At 38.6% G+C, this 23,650-nt stretch overlaps 2 protein-coding genes across 4 annotated transcripts in view; both read right to left on the reverse strand.

Annotated features, from left to right (window-relative positions):
- TNFAIP8 (TNF alpha induced protein 8) overlaps nucleotides 1-12,047 on the reverse strand; it is a 55,936-nt gene extending 43,889 nt beyond the window's left edge. The window contains exon 1 of the mRNA XM_053932725.1: nucleotides 11,955-12,047. Coding sequence (XP_053788700.1) covers nucleotide 11,955 — 1 coding nt within the window. The 5' untranslated portion in view covers nucleotides 11,956-12,047. The remainder of the gene's footprint in view (nucleotides 1-11,954) is intronic.
- Nucleotides 12,048-13,584: 1,537 nt separating this feature from the next.
- Nucleotides 13,585-23,650, reverse strand: part of DMXL1 (Dmx like 1) — a 77,453-nt gene continuing 67,387 nt past the window's right edge. For 2 of the 3 annotated variants that reach the window (XM_053968744.1, XM_053968747.1), the window contains 8 exons: nucleotides 21,705-21,755; nucleotides 21,382-21,442; nucleotides 20,769-20,896; nucleotides 20,507-20,599; nucleotides 19,954-20,045; nucleotides 18,972-19,024; nucleotides 17,663-17,880; nucleotides 13,585-17,268 (listed from right to left, as the gene is read on the reverse strand). In XM_053968744.1, coding sequence (XP_053824719.1) covers nucleotides 17,044-17,268; nucleotides 17,663-17,880; nucleotides 18,972-19,024; nucleotides 19,954-20,045; nucleotides 20,507-20,599; nucleotides 20,769-20,896; nucleotides 21,382-21,442; nucleotides 21,705-21,755 — 921 coding nt within the window. In that variant the 3' untranslated portion in view covers nucleotides 13,585-17,043. The remainder of the gene's footprint in view (nucleotides 17,269-17,662; nucleotides 17,881-18,971; nucleotides 19,025-19,953; nucleotides 20,046-20,506; nucleotides 20,600-20,768; nucleotides 20,897-21,381; nucleotides 21,443-21,704; nucleotides 21,756-23,650) is intronic. The other variant, XM_053968745.1, reaches the window with a different exon arrangement.

Raw genomic sequence — 23,650 nt, forward strand, 5'->3', positions numbered from 1 at the left:
TAAAGCAGAATAATTTGTAGTTTTCATTATAGGGCTTTCCCTTCTTTCTTTCTACAACCAGCTATTGCCTATCTGTAATGTTCTAGCTGCACAGATTATTGACAGAGTTGTGAGATGTAAATAGAATCAAGTGCATGCAACAGAAGCTAAACCAAAAATTGGGAAAATTGGATATAAGCTGGGAATGTGCCCTTGCAGCCCAGAAAAGCATCAAAAAGCATAAAAAGCAGTATGGCTAAAAGGTCCAGGGAGATGACCCTGTCCTTCTACTCCCACCTGGAGTGCTGCATCCAGCTCCGGGACCCCCAGCACAAGAAGGATGTGAACCTGCTGAAGAGAGTCCAGAGGAGGCCAAAGATGATCTAAGGACTGGAGCACCTCTCCTATGCAGACAGGCTGAGAGGTGGGGGTGTTCTTCCCAGAGAAAATTTTTCTGAGTTTTCAATACTTAAAGGGGATTAAAAGAAAGAGGAGGAAAGACGATTTACTGGAGTCCATAGTGACAAGACAAGGGGTTTTTAACTGAAAGAGGGTAGTTTTATACTAGGCATAGGGAAGAAATATTTTACCATGAGGCTGAGGCTCTGGAATACACTGCCCAGAAAAGTCACGGATGCCTCATTCCTGAAATGTTTAAATCCAGGCTGGAGGGGCTTCAAGCTGTCTAGTGAAACATGTCCTTGATGACTATGGGGGCCAGGGTTAGGCCTAATCTACCTTTGAAGGTCCCTTCTAATCCAGGTCATTCTATGATTCTGAAAAAATGGGAGCATATAGTCAAGAAAATAAGGAGAATACCAGCATGCTGAAATTACACCCAGCATTTTCCAAGTAAATACAGGCATAAAGGTTGCTTAGAAAATATTTAAAGATCTATGAATGAAAATGTAGGTCTGAATATTTTGAGCTACTTTCTTCAGTGCAAGAGTAATACATTGAAAGAACAAGGGAAAAATTAGGTTTTGAGAAGAAATTTAGTTTGTGGTCCCAAGCACAAAAAAGTTTTCATCATAGCAGTTTCTGTATGTTATTCTTACAGAGGAAAACATTGTTCAGACCTACTACACTTCCTTGATGTACATGTAACTATATGCAGCTGAATTTTACAGAGAAATTTAGAGAAATATGTATGGATTTGTCACTCTGGAAAAAAAAAAAAAAAAAAAAGAAGAGATATGAATTGTAGGCAGAAAAACAACTTTTAAAGCACATGGCACTTAATGAATCAAATCAATAAACATTATGAGTAGATGTCTGAGAAATATTCCTGTGTATAACAAAATTTAGCTTGGTATGAATTACCTCCTAAACTGTGTAAAAAATCTGATCTTATGTAAGAAAACTATATTGTATAATACTAATATTACCAATTACTGAAAATTCCTCACCTGAATAATGGCAAAACACAAAAGAAATTACATTATTCTCTTTGACAGTTTGGAAGGAAGCTTTATCCCAAAAAGAAATATGAACTCTTCCAATCATGTAAAGCAAAAGGAATTTAAAATGTCACAGAGAAAAGTTTCCTCCAACAGATTCTTTTCAGCTTGGTGTCAAAACTAACAATATCTGGAGCACATTTACCCTGGATCACACAACCAGCTTTACAGTCACCAGCATTAATTCACTTACACACCTCCACTGTCAATAAGAGATCTTGTGTACTCAAAGAGGAACCCATTTCCCTTTAGTGATGATTATTTTTTACTGGGACATCTTGGACTGCCTTTACCTGACACGAGTCAAATATCCCCAAGGGGTTTTCAGGAGGAGAAGAGCATGGGAAAGAAGAATTAAGTAGAAGCTCTGCATAGAAGGAGCACATAAAAAAAGAGGAGCTGCAAAATTTGCTAGTCAGACTAAACATTCACATGTACCTGTATAGTGCCAGAGGTACTACAAGAAGAATGGATGTAAAGCTAATCTGTTTCCTTCCTTTAGAGCACTCTAAAGAAGAGGGTACTAAAGGAGCAGGCAGGTTATTAACTGAAGTCTTTCCACAGTTTTTGAATTTCATCTTCTTATTTCACTTATGTTAGAGTAACTTCATTAGTTTATCTTCCCACCTTCTCTCAGCAGTTAGACTAGACTGTAAAAACATCATTGCTCTAACATTTTGTCTAAACTACATGGACTTGTGAATCTTCTCAGGATTCCCATTTTAAGTAACAGAACCACTCTGTCAATGTCTGTTTATAGATAAAAACTAAATTATGCATAAATAACACAACTTGAAATAATTTCAAGGGAAGGGGAAAAATTATGGTTTTGAAGCATTTGCCTTTTATTCCCTTGAAGGAATCTTGCATTGAAAGTTTCAAGATTCAGATCCAAAATAGAAGCTAGTTTTGCTTTAAGTTGGCACACACTGAGTATTACAGAACAACTGCTGCACAATAACTGCATTTGCACTGACAGCTCTTTCCCATTTCAAACCGCACTGTATTCAGCCAAAATTTTCAGACACAGGAGCACAACCTTTGAGATACAGTCACCTAAGTGCTGTGCTCTGCTGCAGACTTCCAGACTTCCACAACTTGCTCTGAGGCCACTGATGGAGAATAGAGCAGATAATGTTATAATGTGCTTTTTAAATGAGAAGTCTAGCAGGATGTAACAGTTTTTTGCATGTTTTATTTTGGAGAAAGTTACTCTTTCTATTGTACTTTCCTTCAGTACAGAGGGTTGAGAAAGGGATGGGGGCTGTCCAGAGAACAGGATTTCCCAGCTCTGACTACTGAAGGGCCTCTGCTAGCAGGATGCACAGCTTTCCACAAGGAGCACTCACTCAAGAGCCTGAACACCACAATTCAATATGGTCTTGTTTAAGGTATAAACAAGCTTAAGGCATGTTATTTTCAGGGTTACACTGCAGAAACACTAAGCACCTTAACAAATTGCCTCCAAATTAGGCAGGCCCAGTAGTGCTGCCCTTGAGGGAACTTCAGTTGAATTTACCTGAGCAGAACAAATTAGGTGATGCTCACAGCTCTTCACACTGCCAGTGTGACACCAACTGACCAACTGTTTATTTGCCTCCGTAGCCAGCACAACCCCACGAGATCCGTACTAGGTCACCCACCTACTGCAGGGGACACAAACACTCCTGTCTGGCTCCATACCACTGCTTTAAACCATCTACCTGCATATTCAAAACCACTTGTACAGCAAATACTGCTAGCAAACCTGCACAAAAGCATTTGGTCACAATCAGCATACTTTCTGCACCACTGACCAGTGTGGTGTTTTGCAGACCAATGCAACACAAATTCATTGTTTGGATTACACAGATTTTTCTACAATTCAGATATTAATCACATTTCTACTATTATTCAGCTCTACCTGTAAGTTCTAATAAATTTTCAAAAGCTCCAAACTTCATGGAGAACAAATTAAGTAAATATGCCTGGAAATAATCAATTGAATTCACAAAAGTAGTAGATAAGACCTTGATATGAAATGCATAGCAATACAAGGGTATCATACAAACAATTTCTAGAATGAGATCTTCAAACAAGAAGAAATTCCACTACTCAATATGTTGTCAAATACAGGATTAAAAAAAAAAATGGTCTGGCACTTATACAAAACTATTAAGATTCCTACATTACAAGATCTGTATTGTTTCATTATTTCATCAGAGAGGTGGGTAAAGCATCCTGTAATTTATACACAGTAACTACAAATACTACTCAGTATACAAGAAAATAAAACTGTAGTCAAACAGAGAAAGACTTCTCCTCAGTGAAGTCTTCCAGTGAAACCACTGGAAATCACAGAAGATAGAATCATAATATGTTTAGGGCTGCAATGGACCTTAAGGATCAGCTAGTCCCACCCCCCACTGTCATGGGTATGGACGCCTCCCATTAGACCAGGTTGCTCAAGGCCTTTATCCAAACTGGCCTTGAATGCTTCCAGGGATGAGACAACCCACAACTGCCCTGGGCAACTTGTTCCAGTGTCTCACCACCCTCACAGTAAAGAATTTATTCCCAATATCTAACCTACACTTCCCCTCTTTCAGTTTGTACCCATTACTCCTTGTCATGCCACTGCAGTTCCTGATGAAGAGTCCCTCTCCAGCTTCCCTGCAGGCCCCTTCAGATCCTGCAAGGTTGCCATGAGGTCTCCACACAACCTTCCCTTCCCCAGGCTGGACAGCCCCTGTCTCAGCCTGGCTTTGTAGGGAACGTGCTCCTGTCCCTTTCATGTCCCTCCTCTGGACTTGCTCCTACAGTTCCATGTCCTCCTTATGTTGGGGACACCAGAACTGGGCACAGCACTGCAGTGGGGTCTCACCAGAGCAGAGCAGAGAAGAGGAGCAGAATCCCCTCCCTTGCCCTGCTGGCCACACTGCTTTTGGTGCAGCCCAGGACACGTGTGGCTCTGTGGGCTGTGAGCACACACTGCTGGCTCATTTTCCATCAGCCATCCCCACCAAGTCCTGCCCCACAGGGCTGCTCCCAATGAAGAGAAAACTCTTCTACACTCATCCTGACTCCATTTAAGACTTCAGGAGAAGATATCCCTACAAATGAACTTCATATATTTTATACAATTTCTTCTATTAACTTATAAGCAGTTGCAAGGGGAGGAGGGATATCCAACCAGTGCAGATCTGCCCTTTAGCTCAAATGTAGGACAGTCAATTTGTACCATGAGGTTAACAAAATTAAAAAGCACAGCATCTTGATTTTGTTATACAAACATTTAAAGTACAGCACAAACACAACAAGTCCTTGAGCTTTCCTCTTCCCTGTTTCACTGTAATCCTAGCCATAATAAAACATCTAAACATAAAGGTTATCAACTACTTTCTTCTAACTTGACTTTTGGACAGCTAAGAGAGCTTCAAGACTCCTACAACATGCTCAGATTTGTCTCTCTTGCTCTATCCTCATGTCCTCCTTCTTGTATCTTTTACAAAAAACTTACACTTTTTAATCTCTTAAAAAACATAATTAATTTTCATATGCCCCTAAACCCCACTTAGCTGCCTACAAAATCATTCCAGTCATGCCAAAAACATAACAGAGCTGAAAGTTCCAGCAACACTACAAATAAGATCCCCTCTAGACTACTTGAGACATAGATTTTATGTCTGGAATCCCAAACACTACAAGCTAGAGGCAGCAAAATGTTTTTCTCCATATCAAAGACGTAAACAATGTTTCCTCAGAAGAGGATTTTTAAAATAAAACAGTCCTGCAGTTAGTCTTAAAGACAGTACTATATACATCAGGATTAAACAAAATCTCAGTATCAACAGTTACTGACAAGAAAACATCAAGATGAGCTAGAATTGAAAAAAATTGCTAAACAATTGTTCATTTTTGTTTCACCTTATAAAGCATAAAGTAAAAAATTCATTTGAAGTGCAGCTGATAAAATGAAGATTTTGTGTTCTGAATAGATGAAGAAGGATGTGGAATGAGCTGAAGGTGGGCAAAGGTTCTTCCACATAGCCTGAAAGTTACTTTAATACAGGGAAATGGGCTAAGCATATATACAAAACAAATAACCTTCTGCTGAGAAGTGTAAGTATATCATAAACAAACACATATCTAATTATGAATACTCCAAACCAACTGAATAATCAGGGCTTAATTACAGGCCATTTAACTAGGCTTACCTTATCTAGCTTTTTTATGAATGCACATACCTACCACTCAGAAAGAACCATCTGCAGCAGATGAGTCAGAAAGGCACAGGTACCTTCTAACACCAAACTACTATTTCTCTACATTCTGAAACCACAGTATGTAAACACGCAAAAAAACCCCATCTCCCAAATATTTTGCAAAAGATGGGAGGTATGGTTTTGTTACTGATTTCATACTAGTTAACCATGATATATAGATCTAAAACACATTTCATATAAAATGGTGATGCTTTATTAATAGCAATTAACACAGCAGCAACTTCTTCTCTTTTCCCCAAGGCAGAGTAGCACCAAAACCCCCTTCATAACTGTTAACATAGCACTATATGTTGGTTTTGCATGGCCAGGTTTTGGTATTGGGGGCTACAGGGGTGGCTTCTGTAAGAAGCTGCAGCGTCTCCCATGTCTGGCAGAGCCAATGCCCACTGGCACCAGGATGGATGTGCTGCTGGCCAAGGCTGGGCCAATCAGGAATGATGGTAACACCCCTGTGATAACATACTTAAGAAGGAGAAAAAGGTTATTGGCCCAATGAAAATGCACTCAGAGAAGAGAGGAGTGAGAACATGTTAGAGAAACAACTCTGCAGACACCAAGGTCAGTGAAGGAGGGGCAAGAGATCATCCAGGCACCAGAACTGAGATTTCCTTGGAATCCGTGGTGCAGCCCATGGAGAGGCAGCTGTGGCCCTGCAGCCATGGAGGTCCACAGGGATGCAGAGGTTCACCCATAGTCCATGGAGAACCCCCGCTGGAGAGGGTATGTGTAAAAAGGCTGTGAACCCATGGGAGGCCTGTGCTGAAGTAGGCTCCTGGCAAGGACCTGCAGGCCCGTGGAGAGAGGAGCCCATGCTGGAGCAGGTTTCCTGGTAGGACGTGTGACCCTTTGGGGGACCCATGCTGGAACAGGACTGACCCCACAGAAGAGTGACCCACACTGCAGCATCCTAGGTAGAACTGTTGCCTGTGGAATGGACTCAAGCTGGAGAAATTCCTGGAGAACTGTCTCCTGTGGGAGGGTCCCCATGCTGGAGCAGGACTCCTCTCCCTGAGCAGTGGCAGAAATGCACAATGAACTGGCCATAAACTCCATTCCCCATCTCCCTGCACTGCTGGGGAAAAGGTGAAGCTGGGAAGGAGGGACGGGTGGGGGGAAGGTGTTTTTAACACTTATTTTTCTTCTCATTATCCTGTGATACTATTTGGCAGATGATCTCTCCTGGTCCTTATCTCAATCCTTGAACGTTTTTTTCTATTTTCTCTGCCTTCCAGTTACCAGGATGAATGATAGAGCAGATTTGATGGGTGCCTGGCAGCCAGCCAAGGTCAGCCCTCGACACACTGGAATGCTTTCAGGAAGTCAAGTGGCAGTTACTTACTTCGGACTTAAAAATCTGAATCATATTTTAGAGCATTTCACTATTTATAGCTGCTGGGGATAAGCCTTCTGCTATACAGTGTATGATTTACGGATAAAAAGAATTTGCTGCAAAATCATCTTTCGAAATTGTAACACAGCAGAAGATTCATGGGCCCAGACATAGCCTTTACTTTTATACTTTCCAATATAAAGCTTAACATTTTCAGAGCCCATGTCCATAAGAAACCAGCAGAGATTATTTTATCCCCATCCCATCAACAGTATTCCAGTGGTAGCAATGACCCAGCTATGTCTCAGATTTCTGCAGAACTGGCAAAAGCAGGAAATTACACTTTTGTTTCTTTCAGAACTGAGTGAGAGCAGCAATATATTCAGGCTGGAAGTGCTAGTTAGAACATACACCCAACAGACTTCTGACAGAGAATGCTCCTCATCACCTGAAGCCCAATTTTTAATACTCTTTTTTTTTCAGAATTTTACAATTAACTTCCAGAACTTCAGCTGTACTTGCAGGTAAAGTTCTTTATGTAAGTATAATATTCTGCAGTAATGCCAACATACTTTAGATAGCCCAGTACTATGCATCGAATTGGAAGTGGGCAACATTGGAGTATAGGAATTGGGTTGAAAATAACTTCAGCTAGAAGCTAAAGAGAAATTCCTCTTCATGGAATCACAGTGGTTACACACCTCATATTGCACAATCAATAATTTAAATGTGGTAACATTTTGTTTGATAAATTTCAATTTGGCATGTATTTGGATAAAATTATTATCCCTTTCTTAAACACTTTTCTACCTAACAGGCACTTTTTTTTTGCCTCTCTGGATAACTTATTATTACTTAAAATACCTTTCAAGACAACCAAATTACAACACTATCTGTGTATCATATATATGCTGGAGAGGACAATCAGTCACAGGTAACTAATGGATTTTATTTCCACCACCATAGAGGTATTCCAGCTCCAAAGTTCAAGAGACAAACACCTTAACAGATAATGACATGCAGGTATATGCTTTCTCTGTTTGCAGCTTGTTTTTCTGCTTCTCATTACCTTAAAGTTTAGTATATTCTTTCCTTTTACAAGTATTTAGTATGTAGAGGAATAACATGGACTATAGTTACATGTTTTTCTTCAGTTCAGTTATTTACAGTTCACCCTGAATATAACTGAGCCCCAGTAACTTCTGCAGACAAAACACCAAACAAGGAAAAAATATATTTCTGTAAAAATACTCGGTTAGCTGGAAATTTAGTTTACAAGTACCAAAGACACTAAAAGACGCAAGCATGTAAAATCTTCAACTATAGAAGCCAGTTCGGTTTAAAACAGTCTGCTTTGCTCTTTGCCATTTCCTGAATTCCTCTCAAGACCTCCCTAGCAAGGGCACACTATTCAGGCATGCTCCAGTAAGGCTCCAGTACTACAGCAAAAAAGAATCCATTAATTGAGAAAACAGAGAGAGCCCAGCCCACTGCTCATGCACACACACCTCCTTCAGATGATTTAACAGTCATCATTCAGGGTCAGATATGTATCCAAATAACTACCATTAGCCACAGCTGCACCCAGCCTGATTTCCATAGGGCAACACTACTGCACTCCCACATTCTTCACTGCATTATTCCATAAAGAGGAGAAAATGCCGGGTTTTAATGTGTCCTTTTTTGTTGGTCCCACTATTGTCAGCATACAACTCATCAATGCCAGCTAAGGGTATTATCATCAAAAAGTCACGTAACACCTTTTCACCTTTTAAGTCCCTGTAAGGTTTGCTCAAGAGCTGAGACATTTACTATTAATAATCTGTATTTCCAAATAAAAATGTATTGAAATTAAGGGGCAGCTTTAACTCCTTTTTCATTTAAAAACTACGCATTTTGTTTAATACCCCATCTCACACACCTGCCTTACTACCGAGATTCCAGGAACCACCACATTGAAATGAAGAAAGAAATGATGTTTCGGCTGGAAGTGACAGTCAATGATCAGTTCAGACAACAGTACCTGAAACACAGGATTAACAGCTTCCAACATAAACCCTGTATTCCACACTCTTCCCCTTCTATGAGGCTTGTTAGAGATGCTTAGGAAACAGCCAAGTGCTGCCACTGCTCTGCAAATTATACACCTCAGTCTCAGAGCACAAAGCTCGCTTCTCAGTGGGGGGTGAGGTCAATCTCTAAGTTAAGAAAGGAAATTCTGGTTTGAGCAAAACATTACTTGAGAAAGAGAATGTAAAACTGCTGTGTGAAACCTCTTGTGTACATGCCTAACTGAAAAATACCATCTTAACTTTCACTTGAACACATGTAACATTTACTTTGGGTCTTATGATCTGATGACATTGGAGGTATAAGAGGAAAAAAAACCCAAGTAATTTCAAACCATACTCACTTTCAGTGATTGCAAAGCCAATATAAAATAAAGAGGCCTAGAATTTTCACTGCATTACATTTGAAGAATGTTGTAAACATTTTAATCACAAATAGAATTGACAACATGGCTGTGAGTAGATGGACACTAAAAAACCCCCAGACCAGCCCAAAAAACTCCCCAAATTACTTCAACATTAAATCATAGCTCCTGGAGCATCACAGTTTGTGTATTGATACTTCAAAGAAAAACAAGAGCACTAGAATCTGTCAAGTTGAGATACATATTACTGAAATTTGTCTTGACACTTTTCCAAGGTATATTGTGTACAAAGTATACTTTCCCCAGAAGAAAATTCTTCCTATATACTTAATTTTCAGTAAATTTTTGTTTTGTTCATCAGTTCAATCTGATTCACAAAATGTGACAAACACAGTGTAAGAAATTTGTCAGTGGGAGAAAATGAAAGTAGTTTAAATGATCAGTCTAATACAAGGAAAAATATAGAAAATTACAAGAAACCTACCTACAAAGGCAGTGGGGAAAGAAAGACAAAAAGAAAAGAAGCACAGTACCATCTATTTGCCTTATAATTTATCTTAATGATGTAAAGCTCTAATCAGATTTACCCAGAACATGGTTACAGCTGCTAGAAAGTAATAAATACAGAAAAAAACTATGAAAAGGTACTACCAACCTTTTAGATTAAGTAGGTAATTTTAAAGGATATATACAATGGCAAGACTATGACAAATACCATTTGGTGACTTTTTTCTCCTTTTCATTTTTGTAATATTCATGTACAAAGATTAACAAAAAACATAAAGGTGAATTCTAGCCCAAAACCTCTATTATGAGGTAAACTCAAGAACAAACATCTGCAACTTGGAAGAAAATTTGTGTTAAAATGTAACTTATCTCAAACCAGCCACTGTTTATAAACTGCTATTACAGTATTAGTTTTGTATTAAACTAATCTGTAAGGATGCATCATCTGCTTTAATGCTAATTAGGCATTTTACTGTCCATCACTTGGACGACTTGCCTTCTTGTACCAAAATACGAACGACCGAAGTTGAGATTATCCGCTCAGCCTTTTCAAGCAGCAAGTATTATTCTTTACCTAGCAGCAACTATTTAAAGAAAACTCAAAACATATAAATAAAGCCATGGAGCACACTGAAATCTAGGTTTAGTCAGACTAGGCAAGTTACTGTTTAACGGAAATGAGCAGCTTCCTGTTCAGGGCAAACAGCGAGCAACTTCCATTTCAAGCTGCAGTATTTTGTGTTCCTGCAAAGATCTGCACCATAACTTCTATTTCAATAGTATTCCAGGTGAAATTTGCTTTCAGGTGAAGTAGAGACATTAAATGTACTAGAACGTTTTAGCTCAAGTACTAAATGCAAACATACTAGAACATTTCAGTTCCTTGTTCCTGCTTCTAAGAATGTTCCAAGTACACAAAGTTTTGTCTTCCAAATACAGGGACCTCTTTCCACCACAACACTCCAGATTTTTTTTTTTTTTTTTTTTTTTTTTTGGCTCCACTGTCGATGTTCTTTCAAAGCAAATTTCCTAGTTAGAGCTTACAAAAGATAAACAGAGCTGGCAGCACTCAACCCAACCAGTGAGTGTGAAAAGGACTGCTGGGAGAAGTTTTGACCAGGCTGTTTTTAACATGAGTGGTTTCACTGACCAGTTACACAAAAAACTTGCAAAGGAGCGTAACTGAAACAAGACACGTGCAGAGAGGGGGAAGCATCACCTGAACCGTGTTTTGCTTCACCCGTGCTCAGGTAAAGCGAACATGTACCTCTAGGGACACGCAGAGGTGTGGAAGGTCTGACCATTCACGTTTCTAAAAAGGAAGATTCCACACTGAACTGTGATCTCTCTTATTTAATTAGCAGTATGTAAATAAGATACAACTAAGTCTACAGGCAGAACTTCAGGATTTTTCCTAGTAGTACTTCAAAGCCAAACTGGCACGTCTCAGAAGAGTTTCTTTTACCACCACCGTGCAGACTTCAGCTGCATCACCACGCTTGCCTCTTCCTCAAGAGCTACAGGTCAGTCCTGCGCGCCCCGGCACAGGCGGACGCGGGGCACGGCTCACTCTGGGTGAAAGCAGAAACCTTCCTGGGAAAACAGCGAAAAGCTAGCCCAGGAGGAGCGGAGGAGTTTCGCTGTCCCCGAGGGTGCAGAGCAGAGCAGCCTTCACTCAAGCATATCGGCGGTGAGGAAACTCTCCCAGCGTGGTTCCGGGCGCCTCCCACCTGGAGCACGGCACCGGGACCAGCCGGGGCAGGAGGCGGCAGCGCCCCGGCCCCAGACCCAGTGCTGCATTTTGCGCCCCGGGCTGAGCCCAGCGTTCTGCCGGGATCGCCGCCGGGTCGCCAGCCCCGCCGCTCGGCGCGCAGGGCAGAGGCCGGGGCCGCTTGGCGCGGCGGGACCGGGACGGGGCCGGGGATGGGGCCGGGGCCGCGGCCCCGCGGAGCGGCGCGGAGCGCAGCGGTTGCACTCACTGTGTCTGCGCGGCGGTGGCGGCGGCGGCGGTGCCGAACGGAGCGGGCGGCGGTGGCGGCGGCGGCGACTCGGGGCTCCCCGCCGGGACCGGGGCGGAACAAGCTCCCGGCCCGGCCCTGCCTTGCGCGCGCCCCGGGCCGGGGCGGGGCCGCCCGAGCTCCGCGCTGCCTCTCGCACAAGCGGCAGCTAAAACCCTAAATACAATCGTTTGTGTCTACCGCGCTGCATGCAGAGGCGGTTTAATTTTTGGCAGCACCTTGCTGCGAGCCTGACGAGATTCATGCTCTACTCATGTCCATTGTGTGACTCGCATAGGAGCTGCTAGGAGTTAAAGAACAAGTCTTGAACAGTATTAAGGCCAGAGAGGAGGGGAATTTGTGCCAGGAAGGTGGTAATTTCAGGCCTGGCAGGGGCAAGCTCTGGTTAGCAGAACCCGGTCCGTACATCTCCACTGGGACAGACTGTGAAAAGCAGCAGCTCACACACCTATCGACGAAGAAAAAACATCCCAAGTTACGGGACAGCCAGCCTTTGCAACCACCAACAGGCTCCAGAGCTCCCCTGTGAATACCAGCCCTGTGGGCTGTATAAAGGCAATACTGCTCAATGACCTAGGCGGAGGTTAACAAAGCTTGGAAAGAAGGATGTACTACTGATAGTGGATACAAAAAAAGCCAAATTCAGAGACCACAAGGACATCAGGCAGAACTGCCAAGATAAGGAAGACACCAATAAATCCAATTCAGCAACTGTGTGATCCAAGAAATCCACTGACTCAAAAAGAGAGAAAGAATTAGCATAGGAAACAACGGAATCATTAACCAATAGAAGATAGGAGACTAACTAGAAAAATATGCAACTTTGTTTGCTAAAACAACTTTGTTTGCTATTCCTTTATTTGCTAAAACACCTAGTGAAAAATTTTCATAGTCAGTGAACTGCCATAGTCAGTGAAAAATTTTCATAGTCTGTTTCATCTTGTGTACCCAGCACCTCTTCCTGCACAGAACTTAACAAAAGAAGAATGAGTTAGGTCCCCTCAACCCACTGAGAAGCCGAGGATGAATAAGGACCAACAGGACACTGCTGGATACATGGGTGGTGACTGTCTTCTGCTGGCGCTCTCTCTCTCTCTTTCCCCTACACACTAAAACCTACAAATAAAGTCAGTGTTGTTGAACTGGCATTTCATCTCGTTTGCTCCTTAATTTGGGCATCCCTCACTAATCAGATCATAATAAGTGCATTCATACTTGTACGTCTACTAGAGGTGGCAACATAGAGGTGGATAAAGCTCCCCAAGACCTTCACAGGTTTTCAAGCTTAAATGAAACAGAAAAGGGGATTCAAAAGTTAAGTTGTGGCAGACAACAGAAAGTTGCCTCATTACACTGCAAAATAAGAAAACTGAGCAAAACAAACTTACTTATACATAAGAAAAAAAAAAACAAACAAAAAAACCCCCCAAAAAAAACCCAAAAAACACAAACCCCCAGCAACCAGTCCACCTCCCAAACACGAAAAAGTTAGAAAAAGGAAAGATAAAGCATGAGACCATAAGGCATTAAAAAAAATCAAAATCATGCATATTTTAGAGCTAAAATGGGAGGAATAAGAAACGCCACAAAACTTGGTAAATCAGTATCTTTATTTTATAGAAACTAGTTTGATCAATGTGCTGAACCTGCCATTAGTGATGGTTTTGCTATTTTTAGTAAAAATAAACATTTGAAAATAATTACCTTGGAGAATATATAATCTCCAAGCTTATTTCCCCTTAATCACTGTTGCTTTTTTAATAACTATTGCATCTAATCTAACACTGGGTGCTCTTAATAGGAAGGGGGTACCAAGTGTAGGATATCTCCATAGTTTATTTCCTGCAACTGGTTCTGAGGTTCCTAAAATGCAGAAGAACATAGACAACCTCACCCTGCACCACCTTGGCACGGTACAAAATCTGCATCTCTTTCATCTTTCTCCATCAACATCCTGCAATGTCAGCTGTCAACTGAGAATTTTCTTGTGTAAAGTCACACAGCAAGCCAGTTTAAGTACCTAGATGGCCAGAGTTTCAGCTTTCACAAGTTACTGAAGTAATCATGAGGAACTTGGCTTATGTGTCTAAGGTAATGGAATCAGTTAGCAACACAAGAATGGCACACTGACAGTATTATGTACTGCTACAAACATAAGTCACAGCTCCCACTCTGTGATATTTAAAAGGGACATTATCAACTACAAGCTAAATTATTTTGTCTGGACAAAAAAGTATTTTTGATTAAACACTGTCAAAAGCAAATTTTATGTTCAATTTGTGCACATGGCTACTGTAAGTACTGGGACCTCTGTAGGCACTAGTACCCTTAAGTTTGAGTAACTTGCAATGCAACAGGGGAAGAACATTAATTGCTGGAGGACAAAAGTCAGTGGAAGTTAAGGGCAATAGCCAGAGGGTTCTGACTGCAGTTCTTCTCCAATGACTAGATTAAAAGTTGAGAGTGTCCCTTTAAAAGTTTCACATACAACAGAATTTAACTAATTTTTACTCCATCATTACAAGAAAGCTACTGATAATTTGTCTTACAATAGTTAAACATCAATGAACAATATGTAAGTGAACAACTGTTTTGTAAATGAAATAGCAGCAACATGGAACTGTAGAAGGTTGAGTTTCTGCAGGATTTATTGGAAAGATTATAAAGGTGGCAAATATTTGTGGCAAATACATTGTCATTTTACATAATTTAGTTTCAGGAATAGCTTATGGTAATTATAAACATTATTGAAAATGCTTGGTCAAGGTCAGTACTTTTCTGGTATAAGCTAAATTTGCCAGGATTTCTCAAGGTGCAGCTTTACTCAGAAAAATGACAACATTGTATGTCATGGAAAATTGCATTTAAACTCTGCTCAGTTTGCAGATGGTATGACAGCTTTTTGTGATTGCCAGTACAACAGATTTGAGCTTGAAGTATTAAAGCTAATGAATATAAATATTTAAGGACAAAACCTTAAGGACATAATTATATAACACTGCCATGATTTTTGCACATGTAACTTTGTAAGTTCAGTGGGTGTATAAAACTGACACATTTATATAAAGCAGCTACAAAGTCACGGTTTCAGCTGATTCTAAAGCCGTGTGCTATTGTTTATCCCCGTTTTCCTTCTTCCAGAAGAATAAAGAGTATTAGAAACTCAGCCACTGAGCGGGTAACTCATACTCATTGGGCAACTCTATTTTGTAAGGTGGTGTCACTTTTAGTCATTTTTCTGGTCCATCACTGTACTTAAACTGTTTTGAAATCACATTCAATTTCGATCTCTAAGTGTTAGGAAGAACAATTACAAGTGAATCACTGAACAGCTGTACCAGTTTGAAATGCTGTCACGTGTTTCTTCATGGCAAAACATTCACATTCTTTTATTGCACAATTTGAAAATTCAGGTTATGTGCATAAAAACCTTCATAGGGTTCACACTGCAACTTGCAAAACATACATTTTAAATGACCGTAATACATTTTACAAAATCTTTTTAAACTACTTTATATTCTTAAGATAAAAGCATCCTGAGAATGTTACATAGTTCATTTTACAAGCCCTTCATTTCTGCTATGCTTTATGTATCCCCATAGTTCCTAATTTGACAGGTTTTTTTTACAGTTAATATCTTGGTGCTATATTTCACAAAATATCTTTTAGCAAAAAGTACACCACTGGCATTCAAGTAATCCAGCCTCACATCTAATTTACAAATTAAACCTTTGTCAACTCTCAAGTAAAGAAAAGTAAACCAAAATACATACATAAACAATTTAGCTGACTTAAAAAAAAATTAAAGGCCTTGTGCATGAATAATTTGGTCAAACATTTAAGCTATGCAGTTCAATATTTTGGCAAAAAAAAAAAAAGCCCTCTACATCTATCCTTCTCAGTTTGTTTTCTTTCATCTGACACCAGATGTAAACATAAACATCAAGAAAGAAAGACTGACAGTGTAGAAGTACTTTGCTGTTGAACTACTTTTTCTTTTTTTAAACTACTTTGAAAAAACAGACTAACAAGAATATAAGTGCTAAGAATGGACTATATTTGGGCTAAATCAAAGTCTTACTGTAAAAAAATGTAAAAATAAATTAGGTTAGGTTTTTCTTTTATTTCCTCTACAGACATCTAAATAAATAATCTTTGAAGAAATTCTAGCGCCATATCCTAGAGCAGTATCTTCCTGTACCTTTTGATCAAGTCTAAGGCTTCACACGTAATCTTGACTATTTTACTAGGAAGATATCCATTCATATTTATATTTTATTTTTGTAAAGGGAGTGTTCAGGGTTAAAAATATATTTATTTTTAAAGCCTGCCATCCTGATGGCAGTGATTCAAGGTATAGAACAGAAGACAAGTTACAGAACATCCTTCAGTTTCTTATACCTTAGATGAGAGGAAGGATATCAGGCAAGTTAAGAGAGGTAAACAGCCTGGATTTCAGGAATGGAGAGAAAAAGTAGCTCATTATATGAATATCTGCTTGACCAGGAATATTCACTCCTGGAGACTTTGTTTCTCTTCTGCACATAGGTATACATTTTTATTGTTGGCTGACTAAACAATTTGAGAAGAGAGACAGTTATGGCTGCCACAGTGGAAGAACATTACCTAAGGTTTCCATCAGGACCGACATGCTTTTACAAGGTGACAAGGTATTTAATATAAGCAGAGGTCATGCCCAGATGGTACACTCCAGATGAGAGTGTAATTACCTCAAAAGGAAGAGTAATCCACTTCAGCAACATCTTTATAAATTATAACTATGTAATTTCGGGTAATATTTAGCTTTTATTTTAGGCAATGATCAAAATCTGAAGGACCTTTTAATATTTAAGGCATTAGTGCATCTGGGACTAAAAGCTCCAGGATATTAATAAATAGGGGGTTGGGGACAGACAGGGAGAAAGGAAAAAATCCACAACATCTTTGTATCACAAGCTATCATTGTGCATCTGCTTTGTTGGTTAGTTCCAGGAAAAATGTTTTCAAGGATAGCAGAAGGGGAATGTTATTCACTATTCTGAGAAAAACATTAGATCATAAACTTCACGTCATTTTTTAACATATCCTTTAAAGGACTAAACCTATCAGGCAAAATTCTCATCTTTACTGTTCCATCAGCACCACAGGAGAATATGTGATTTGCTGGTCCTGTTTCAATTTGCATAACTCCTGTCCCAATGTTTCTGAAGAGAGACTGCCGAGCATGCTCATTGATGAAAGTGTGAAGAAGATTAAATGCAGACAGACTCCATACCTGGAAAAGCATCAAAACATCCACCTCTTATAAGGAAAATTACCATGATCTTAAAACCATCAACAGTGAATTGTGCAGAACTGCACTACAATTTGTATTTACTTTTCTGACATTAACTGTAAAAGAAGAATATGTAGCAATCTGTAATGACACATTTATAGAATACTAGTACTCATTTACTATAATAAGCAATATAGAGACACTAAGGTATCACTAATTAAAAGGAGGACTGCATTAAGAAGAGGTTAAGACTGACATTTCATAATTAAATTCATAAATGTGAAAGTCAGAGTTGAGAACAAATGCAGTACATATGACATCTGATTGTTCCACACCCATACAAGATTCCTTCTGAATGTACACAGTACCTCTGCTCCCTCCCCCTCATTAATACCTTTATATTGCCTTCAGCAGATCCTGTGACAAAATACTCTTCTGTAGGATCAACAGCAATTGCTTTGACTGGAGAATCATGACTCTGGAGTAACTGCTGCTGCTGCTTTAGGCGAAGATCAATTACACAGGTAAAGCCTTTTCTGCCTCCAGATATCAACAGCTGGTGTTTTGGAGCATATGCTAGCACAGTTGCTCCACTATCATGACAGATAAAAGCTGAAAGCCAAAGGAAAGTAATTCAAATAAAACACTGTACTAACTTGCATTTTCTATCAACCTCTAATAGTTCAAGACAGTAACAACAGTGACTTCGATGCTGTATTCCAGCTGACCGCAACTAGCCCACTTATTGCAATACCAATTTACATGTAAACCCAGGTTCCCATCAGACATTCTGAAGCTGCAGTATTCTCAAATTAAGCAATTAAAATCTGTATTAACAAAAAATTATATCCTTATTTCTATCCCTGTGTAACCACAAACTATTAATCCTTGACCAGAAACAGATTATTTTAATAATCTACTATTAAAGTAACAGATTTGTTATTTTAAGTAATATAATTTGTTTTTTTAAGTCATATAATGCCCATCAAAAATTCTTCCTAAACTACTTGCACAAATATCTTGCAAGTTTCCACTGGTCATTTTACTGCTAATTTGCTGCTTCTTACATTTATTTGGATGTCCACTCCCCTAAATGAGTGGGAAAAGCAAATGAAAATTACAGTTATCCAAACACAGCTTGGTATGCTGTACTTGTAGTTCAAAGGGCCTATGAATTTACATTTAGAAATTCCATATGTCTCTCACATACACTCAGGCATTCACCATACTTTAAGTACAAGGAGTTCACAACTCTCTGATCTCAATTCTGTATTTCAGATATTGAAATGCACTTCTTGTATTACTTGTAACAAAGTATTAGTAATAGAACTAATGAAACAGAGCTAAATATTTTTTGCACCCCCAAAATCCAACTTAGAGGAATAACTGTTCTGAAGCAGAAGCTACCCAGAGCCTTTTAAAAAAGAACAGAAATGTCTGGCTTGCACTTGTGGTCCAAGGACAGAAGGCATGCAAAGGAAGGGGCTCATGTCCATGAAATCAATCATCCATATAGAACACCAAGTAATTTATCAAGAATCTGGTTTTATACTCCCACTGGTGCACTCACACAGAATGGTGAAAGATGTTTTACTGCCAATGTTAAAATTACTTCCCTAAGTAATTTTCTTCCATAAAGACAGACTCAAAAATACACTTTTTTATACTATGGTCAAACATTTTGGTTGTTGTATTTTACTTACCATGCACCAAGCTGTTTGTAGGAGAAACCAGAGTATCCCAAAGACAAATATTTCTGTAGAAAAAAACATGGCTTAATTCAGCAAGAGATGTTCTAAGGTATTTTGAACTCCTGAAAAGTCATCTGTACCTTAAAAAGGTTGTTTCAGGCATAAAGCACTGTAAATAGACTCTCAATGATGATATCTGAGCAGACCCCAAATTACTTCCATAGTTTATCATACACTGCAAGAACATGCCTTCTACACAAGTATTCTACAACTGGCTATCTCCATAAAGCATTAATGTTAACATCTTTTGTAGTTTAATTCACAGGAATGTTAGCAGGTTTTGGTATTTTTTGATCAATACTTACTTATGAAAACAAATGAAAAATAAAGAGCTATGCAAATTCCCTAGAGCTATGCAAATTCCCTAGAGTTTAAAAATAATTTACAACAGGTCCAAGTGTGTAGGACAGAACAGAATAGTTCAGCTGGATGGGGCCTAGAAGGATCATGTAATCCACCTACCTGGCACCTTCAGGGCTGACCAGAAGTTAAAGCATGTAATTAAGGGAATTGTTCAAATGCCTCAAATTCTGACAGGCTTTGGGGACTGACCTCAAGGAAGCGTATTCCAGTGTCGGAACCTCTTGGTAATAAAATGTTTCTTGATGTCCAGTCTCATGCCAGACCTTCCCTGGCACAGCTTTAACCATTCCCACATACCCCTCTCTGGATTCCCACCTAAATCACTCAGGACCTCTCTTTCTACTTCTCCTCTTCATAGGGAACATGAGCAGGATATTTATGCTTCCCCATGAAACCTCCCTTAATAGGCACATGAGTTTAGCTGCAAACATTGCTTCTGTCCCTCTCCTGCCAAGAAAGAAATCAAGCAGAAGTACTCTTAAACTGCTTTAAGAAGAATCATAAAAAAAAAAGTGGGGGAGAGAAAATATAGCACCACTTCACTTTTATGAAGTATCGCAATAGATCTTACCTGTTGTCAGAAGAAAATCCTGCTGTAGCTATCAAAGACGATGAACTGATGAAAACAAAGTCATTCGCTGTTTTGTTATGACATTGCCATGTCTGAAAAATTGCAATTTGAAATTATTAATTGAAAAGGAATCTATTTTGTGCAAGCAGGTAATATTAAACTTCCTTGACAAGAAAAGGTATTTCATAAGAAATTTAAAGAACATAAGATACAAAGGTATTGGTATGCCTGTAAGACTTAATTTTTCATGGAAATATACTCTGCAGCCCTATGTAACTGTCTATTAACAGACAAGTGACAACTATTGACAAGTCTTAATGAATATTAAATTAATTTCTGAGCTCATGTTACATTTTCCACTCTCCACTTAACAAGTATTATTAGAGTGTAAGAACTTGTCATACAGACGACAGGATGGCAGCAATTCATAACTTAATCTTGGTTAATACTGGCTAACATCACAATCCTTGCCCTCTCCTAGCTATTCTGAAGGGAGAAAGAAGTTAGGGAACACAATGCAAGTTTATGGAAACTAATTTATTATTCAGCTTACCAAATATGGCTTAGGTGAAGTTCCAGTAAGTGGACAACATTTCCAATTTGTCTGATATAAACTTATATATCCATCAGCATCAACAATTCCAAACTGAAAGAAAATATACAGAAATAGTAAATACATAAGTATGTATTGCAGAGAAAACACCCACAATTTTGAGAAAATACTTTAAATTAGAAGCATGTGATGTTTCTGCTTATTTGCAATTATATTGGGGGAGGGGAGAAGAGAAGGCATACAGAAACATTTTGTCAGTTACCTTATTTCCTTGGTAATTGAATCGCATTCGAGTTACCCTTGAGTTGCCACCAGATCGAAAACATGTGATCTGCTGCGCATGACCCCATTCAAACATTCTTACACTTCCATCTTGAGCACCCGTAAGGTCTGCAACAGAAAATACTGACATGACTTTTCACAAGAGTTGTAGCTTTTATAATTTCAAGAAAACTCACACTATCTCAGAATAACTAGTATCAAAATTATGCCATAGTATCTATCTTGGTATAGGAGCAGGACGTACTACTGCAACTCAAAGTTGTGTTGCTCATTATTTGAAGATTTGTATTAAGATGCTCATGAAATATATAGCTATTTACTTGGAGATAATAACACATTTTTTCTACTATCATTTTAGTCACAAATAATAGAGAAATACAGTACTTTTTGCCATTTCTGAAGCTATTCTACATCCCCCAATATTGTTTTTTGAAATGAAAAATAGTTTCAGTAAGTATGGCTTATAAAGAAGTTTCAAAACATATAATAGATTGTTGTGCTAGTATAAAATAGCAACACACTAAGAAACAGATGAGTAAGAAATATATAATCTTTTGATAACCTTTCTGTTTTTTATAAGAACCTGAACTTACAATATGGCAATGTTGGATGAGAAGCCATTCTTCTGACATTATTAATAGCTTTCTTGAGCATCTGTTCAACATACAAAAAAACAGTATTACTGAACAAAAAGTTAACAAACAAGAAAATAATTAGTGATTGCAGATGGTTGTTTCCTACCAAAATTCCTACGAAAACAAGTACAGGGTTTAGGGATTCAGATAGAAGTCTGTGTCTTCCAAGACTAGTGTAGATGTTAACACTTTTGCAGCTTTATACATCTAGATAAATATTAAACTTTTGCTTCAGAAATGTATGGATCCAAATATAAACACTCCTTAGACTGCAGTCTTACCTCTTTTCTTGCCAATTCCTTTCTGATTCCATTAAATTTATTGGAATATTCCTGAATATTGTAAGATAAGCAAGAGAAAGGCAGAAGCATGTAAAGAAAGAGGTAAACAAACTTTAACAGAAGTAAAAAATAGGAAGGAATTATATCTATTTTCAAGTCTAGTTAACTTACTCCCATTGATTGAAAAGTGGCTATTTATGACCATCTAGAGTAAGCAATATGCCGCATAACTGGTATAAAATAAGTAAGTAAATAAATAAATTTTCAAAGGTATTTATAATTTTGCAAATACAGATCCAATGAGTTTTCAGTAGCATGTTTGTTCCTAAGTTCCAAAATCTGCTTTGAGCTAGGCATATCATCCAGATTTTTGTTTTCTCTTATTTTATTATTTCCTACTGGGAAGAACTCAATGTACAAAGAGGACTGGAGACATTAGACAATTATATTTTAACCCCATCTATTTAAACAATATGTTCAACACACAAAAGGAAAAAAGAGTAAGAATTTTTTTAGCAAGGAAATACATCTGTGCCTGTGCTGTGTCTTCCCTTCTTTTCTTTCTCCTAATGTATGTTCAAGTTTCATTTTCATTCATTTACCCCCCAATAGCTCTCAAAAGTATCTGAGACTTCTTTCCTCAGAGAACTGTTGGATTTGGTTTGCTTGTGCATGTATTATTTACCTCAAAATTTGAGAAGGGCAAAATATGTATTTGTGGCAGGTGTTAACTTCAAATAAGAACACATATGGAGTTTTGCTGCCAGGGTACTCATCTTCAACACAGCAGCTTATCACTTACCACCTACCACCAGCAAGCTGGCATTGACCCACTTTCAGATAAACATTTAGGTCAGAAAAGACCTTTAACATCACTGAATCCAACTGTGACTTTCAACTGCTGTAAATTTTGTACCGTATTTTAACGCTGCTTTATCATGGGGCAGTAGATAGTGATGAGGTATTTCAATTATGCTATTCTCCCCTAGGCTCCAATTTCATCAGGGTGTCAACTCGAAGGAGGCAGAAATTACAAATTTTCATGTGCTTCATATTCCTAAATACGATCAATAGAATTTAAAAGAAATATCCTCTAAACTATCAGTTTGCAAACAAAAATGAGGAAAAGTACTCGAAAGAGAAATAATTTACTTTCTTGTAAAAATTTCCGTGGGTTTGGATTTGTGGAATAACCACAATCCTCTGAATTACATTTTGGAAGCAGATTTAGATCTTTCAATTCTCAAAGTTTTATCACTGTTGAAGAGAAAGCCTTGTGCCCCCCAGTTATTCAAGTTCATTCCAAAACACTTTCTAAAGATAAAATAGATGATCTTGAAATATGTATTTCCCTTTTTTTTTCTCCAAGTACTTTAAATATCAAGGAGAAAGCCAAATGGATTGGTAAAACTATATATACATTTTAAAATTCAGGACAATAGAGAATGACATTCTTCAAACATTTACAGAGTGGTATGCATTTATAATTGCAATACATTACTCTCTAAACTCACAACTTATTTTCTGTATGCAAATGGAAGAACAATAATTCATGGTCACTCTATTTCTTCACTAAAATGAAGGGCTGTATTGAGTTTTACAGCTACTAACTTTTACCCAGAAGTTAATGGAAGTCATCTTCCTCCATTCAACAAATAAGCATACATCATGATCCCCTAACCCCTCCTGGATTATGCTTTAGAAAAATGCAAATTTACAGAAATGTGCCTTTGAAGGGCTACACTAAAAGAACTCTTTGGTATGGTTTCTCCAATTTAGAAGAGAAGTACAATTATAAAATGCAAATATTTCCATTATTAATGTAACTGACATTTGACACTGCTAGCTCTCAGTCTGCCCTTAGAACAGCTGACGGCTGTAACACTGGTTACTTTGCTAGACAGTTGGGTGCTTTGTCCCTTAATGTACATTAAGACTCAAAAATG

This window comes from Vidua chalybeata, chromosome Z (genome assembly GCF_026979565.1).
Source record: "Vidua chalybeata isolate OUT-0048 chromosome Z, bVidCha1 merged haplotype, whole genome shotgun sequence".
NCBI classification, from domain to species: Eukaryota; Metazoa; Chordata; class Aves; order Passeriformes; family Viduidae; genus Vidua; species Vidua chalybeata.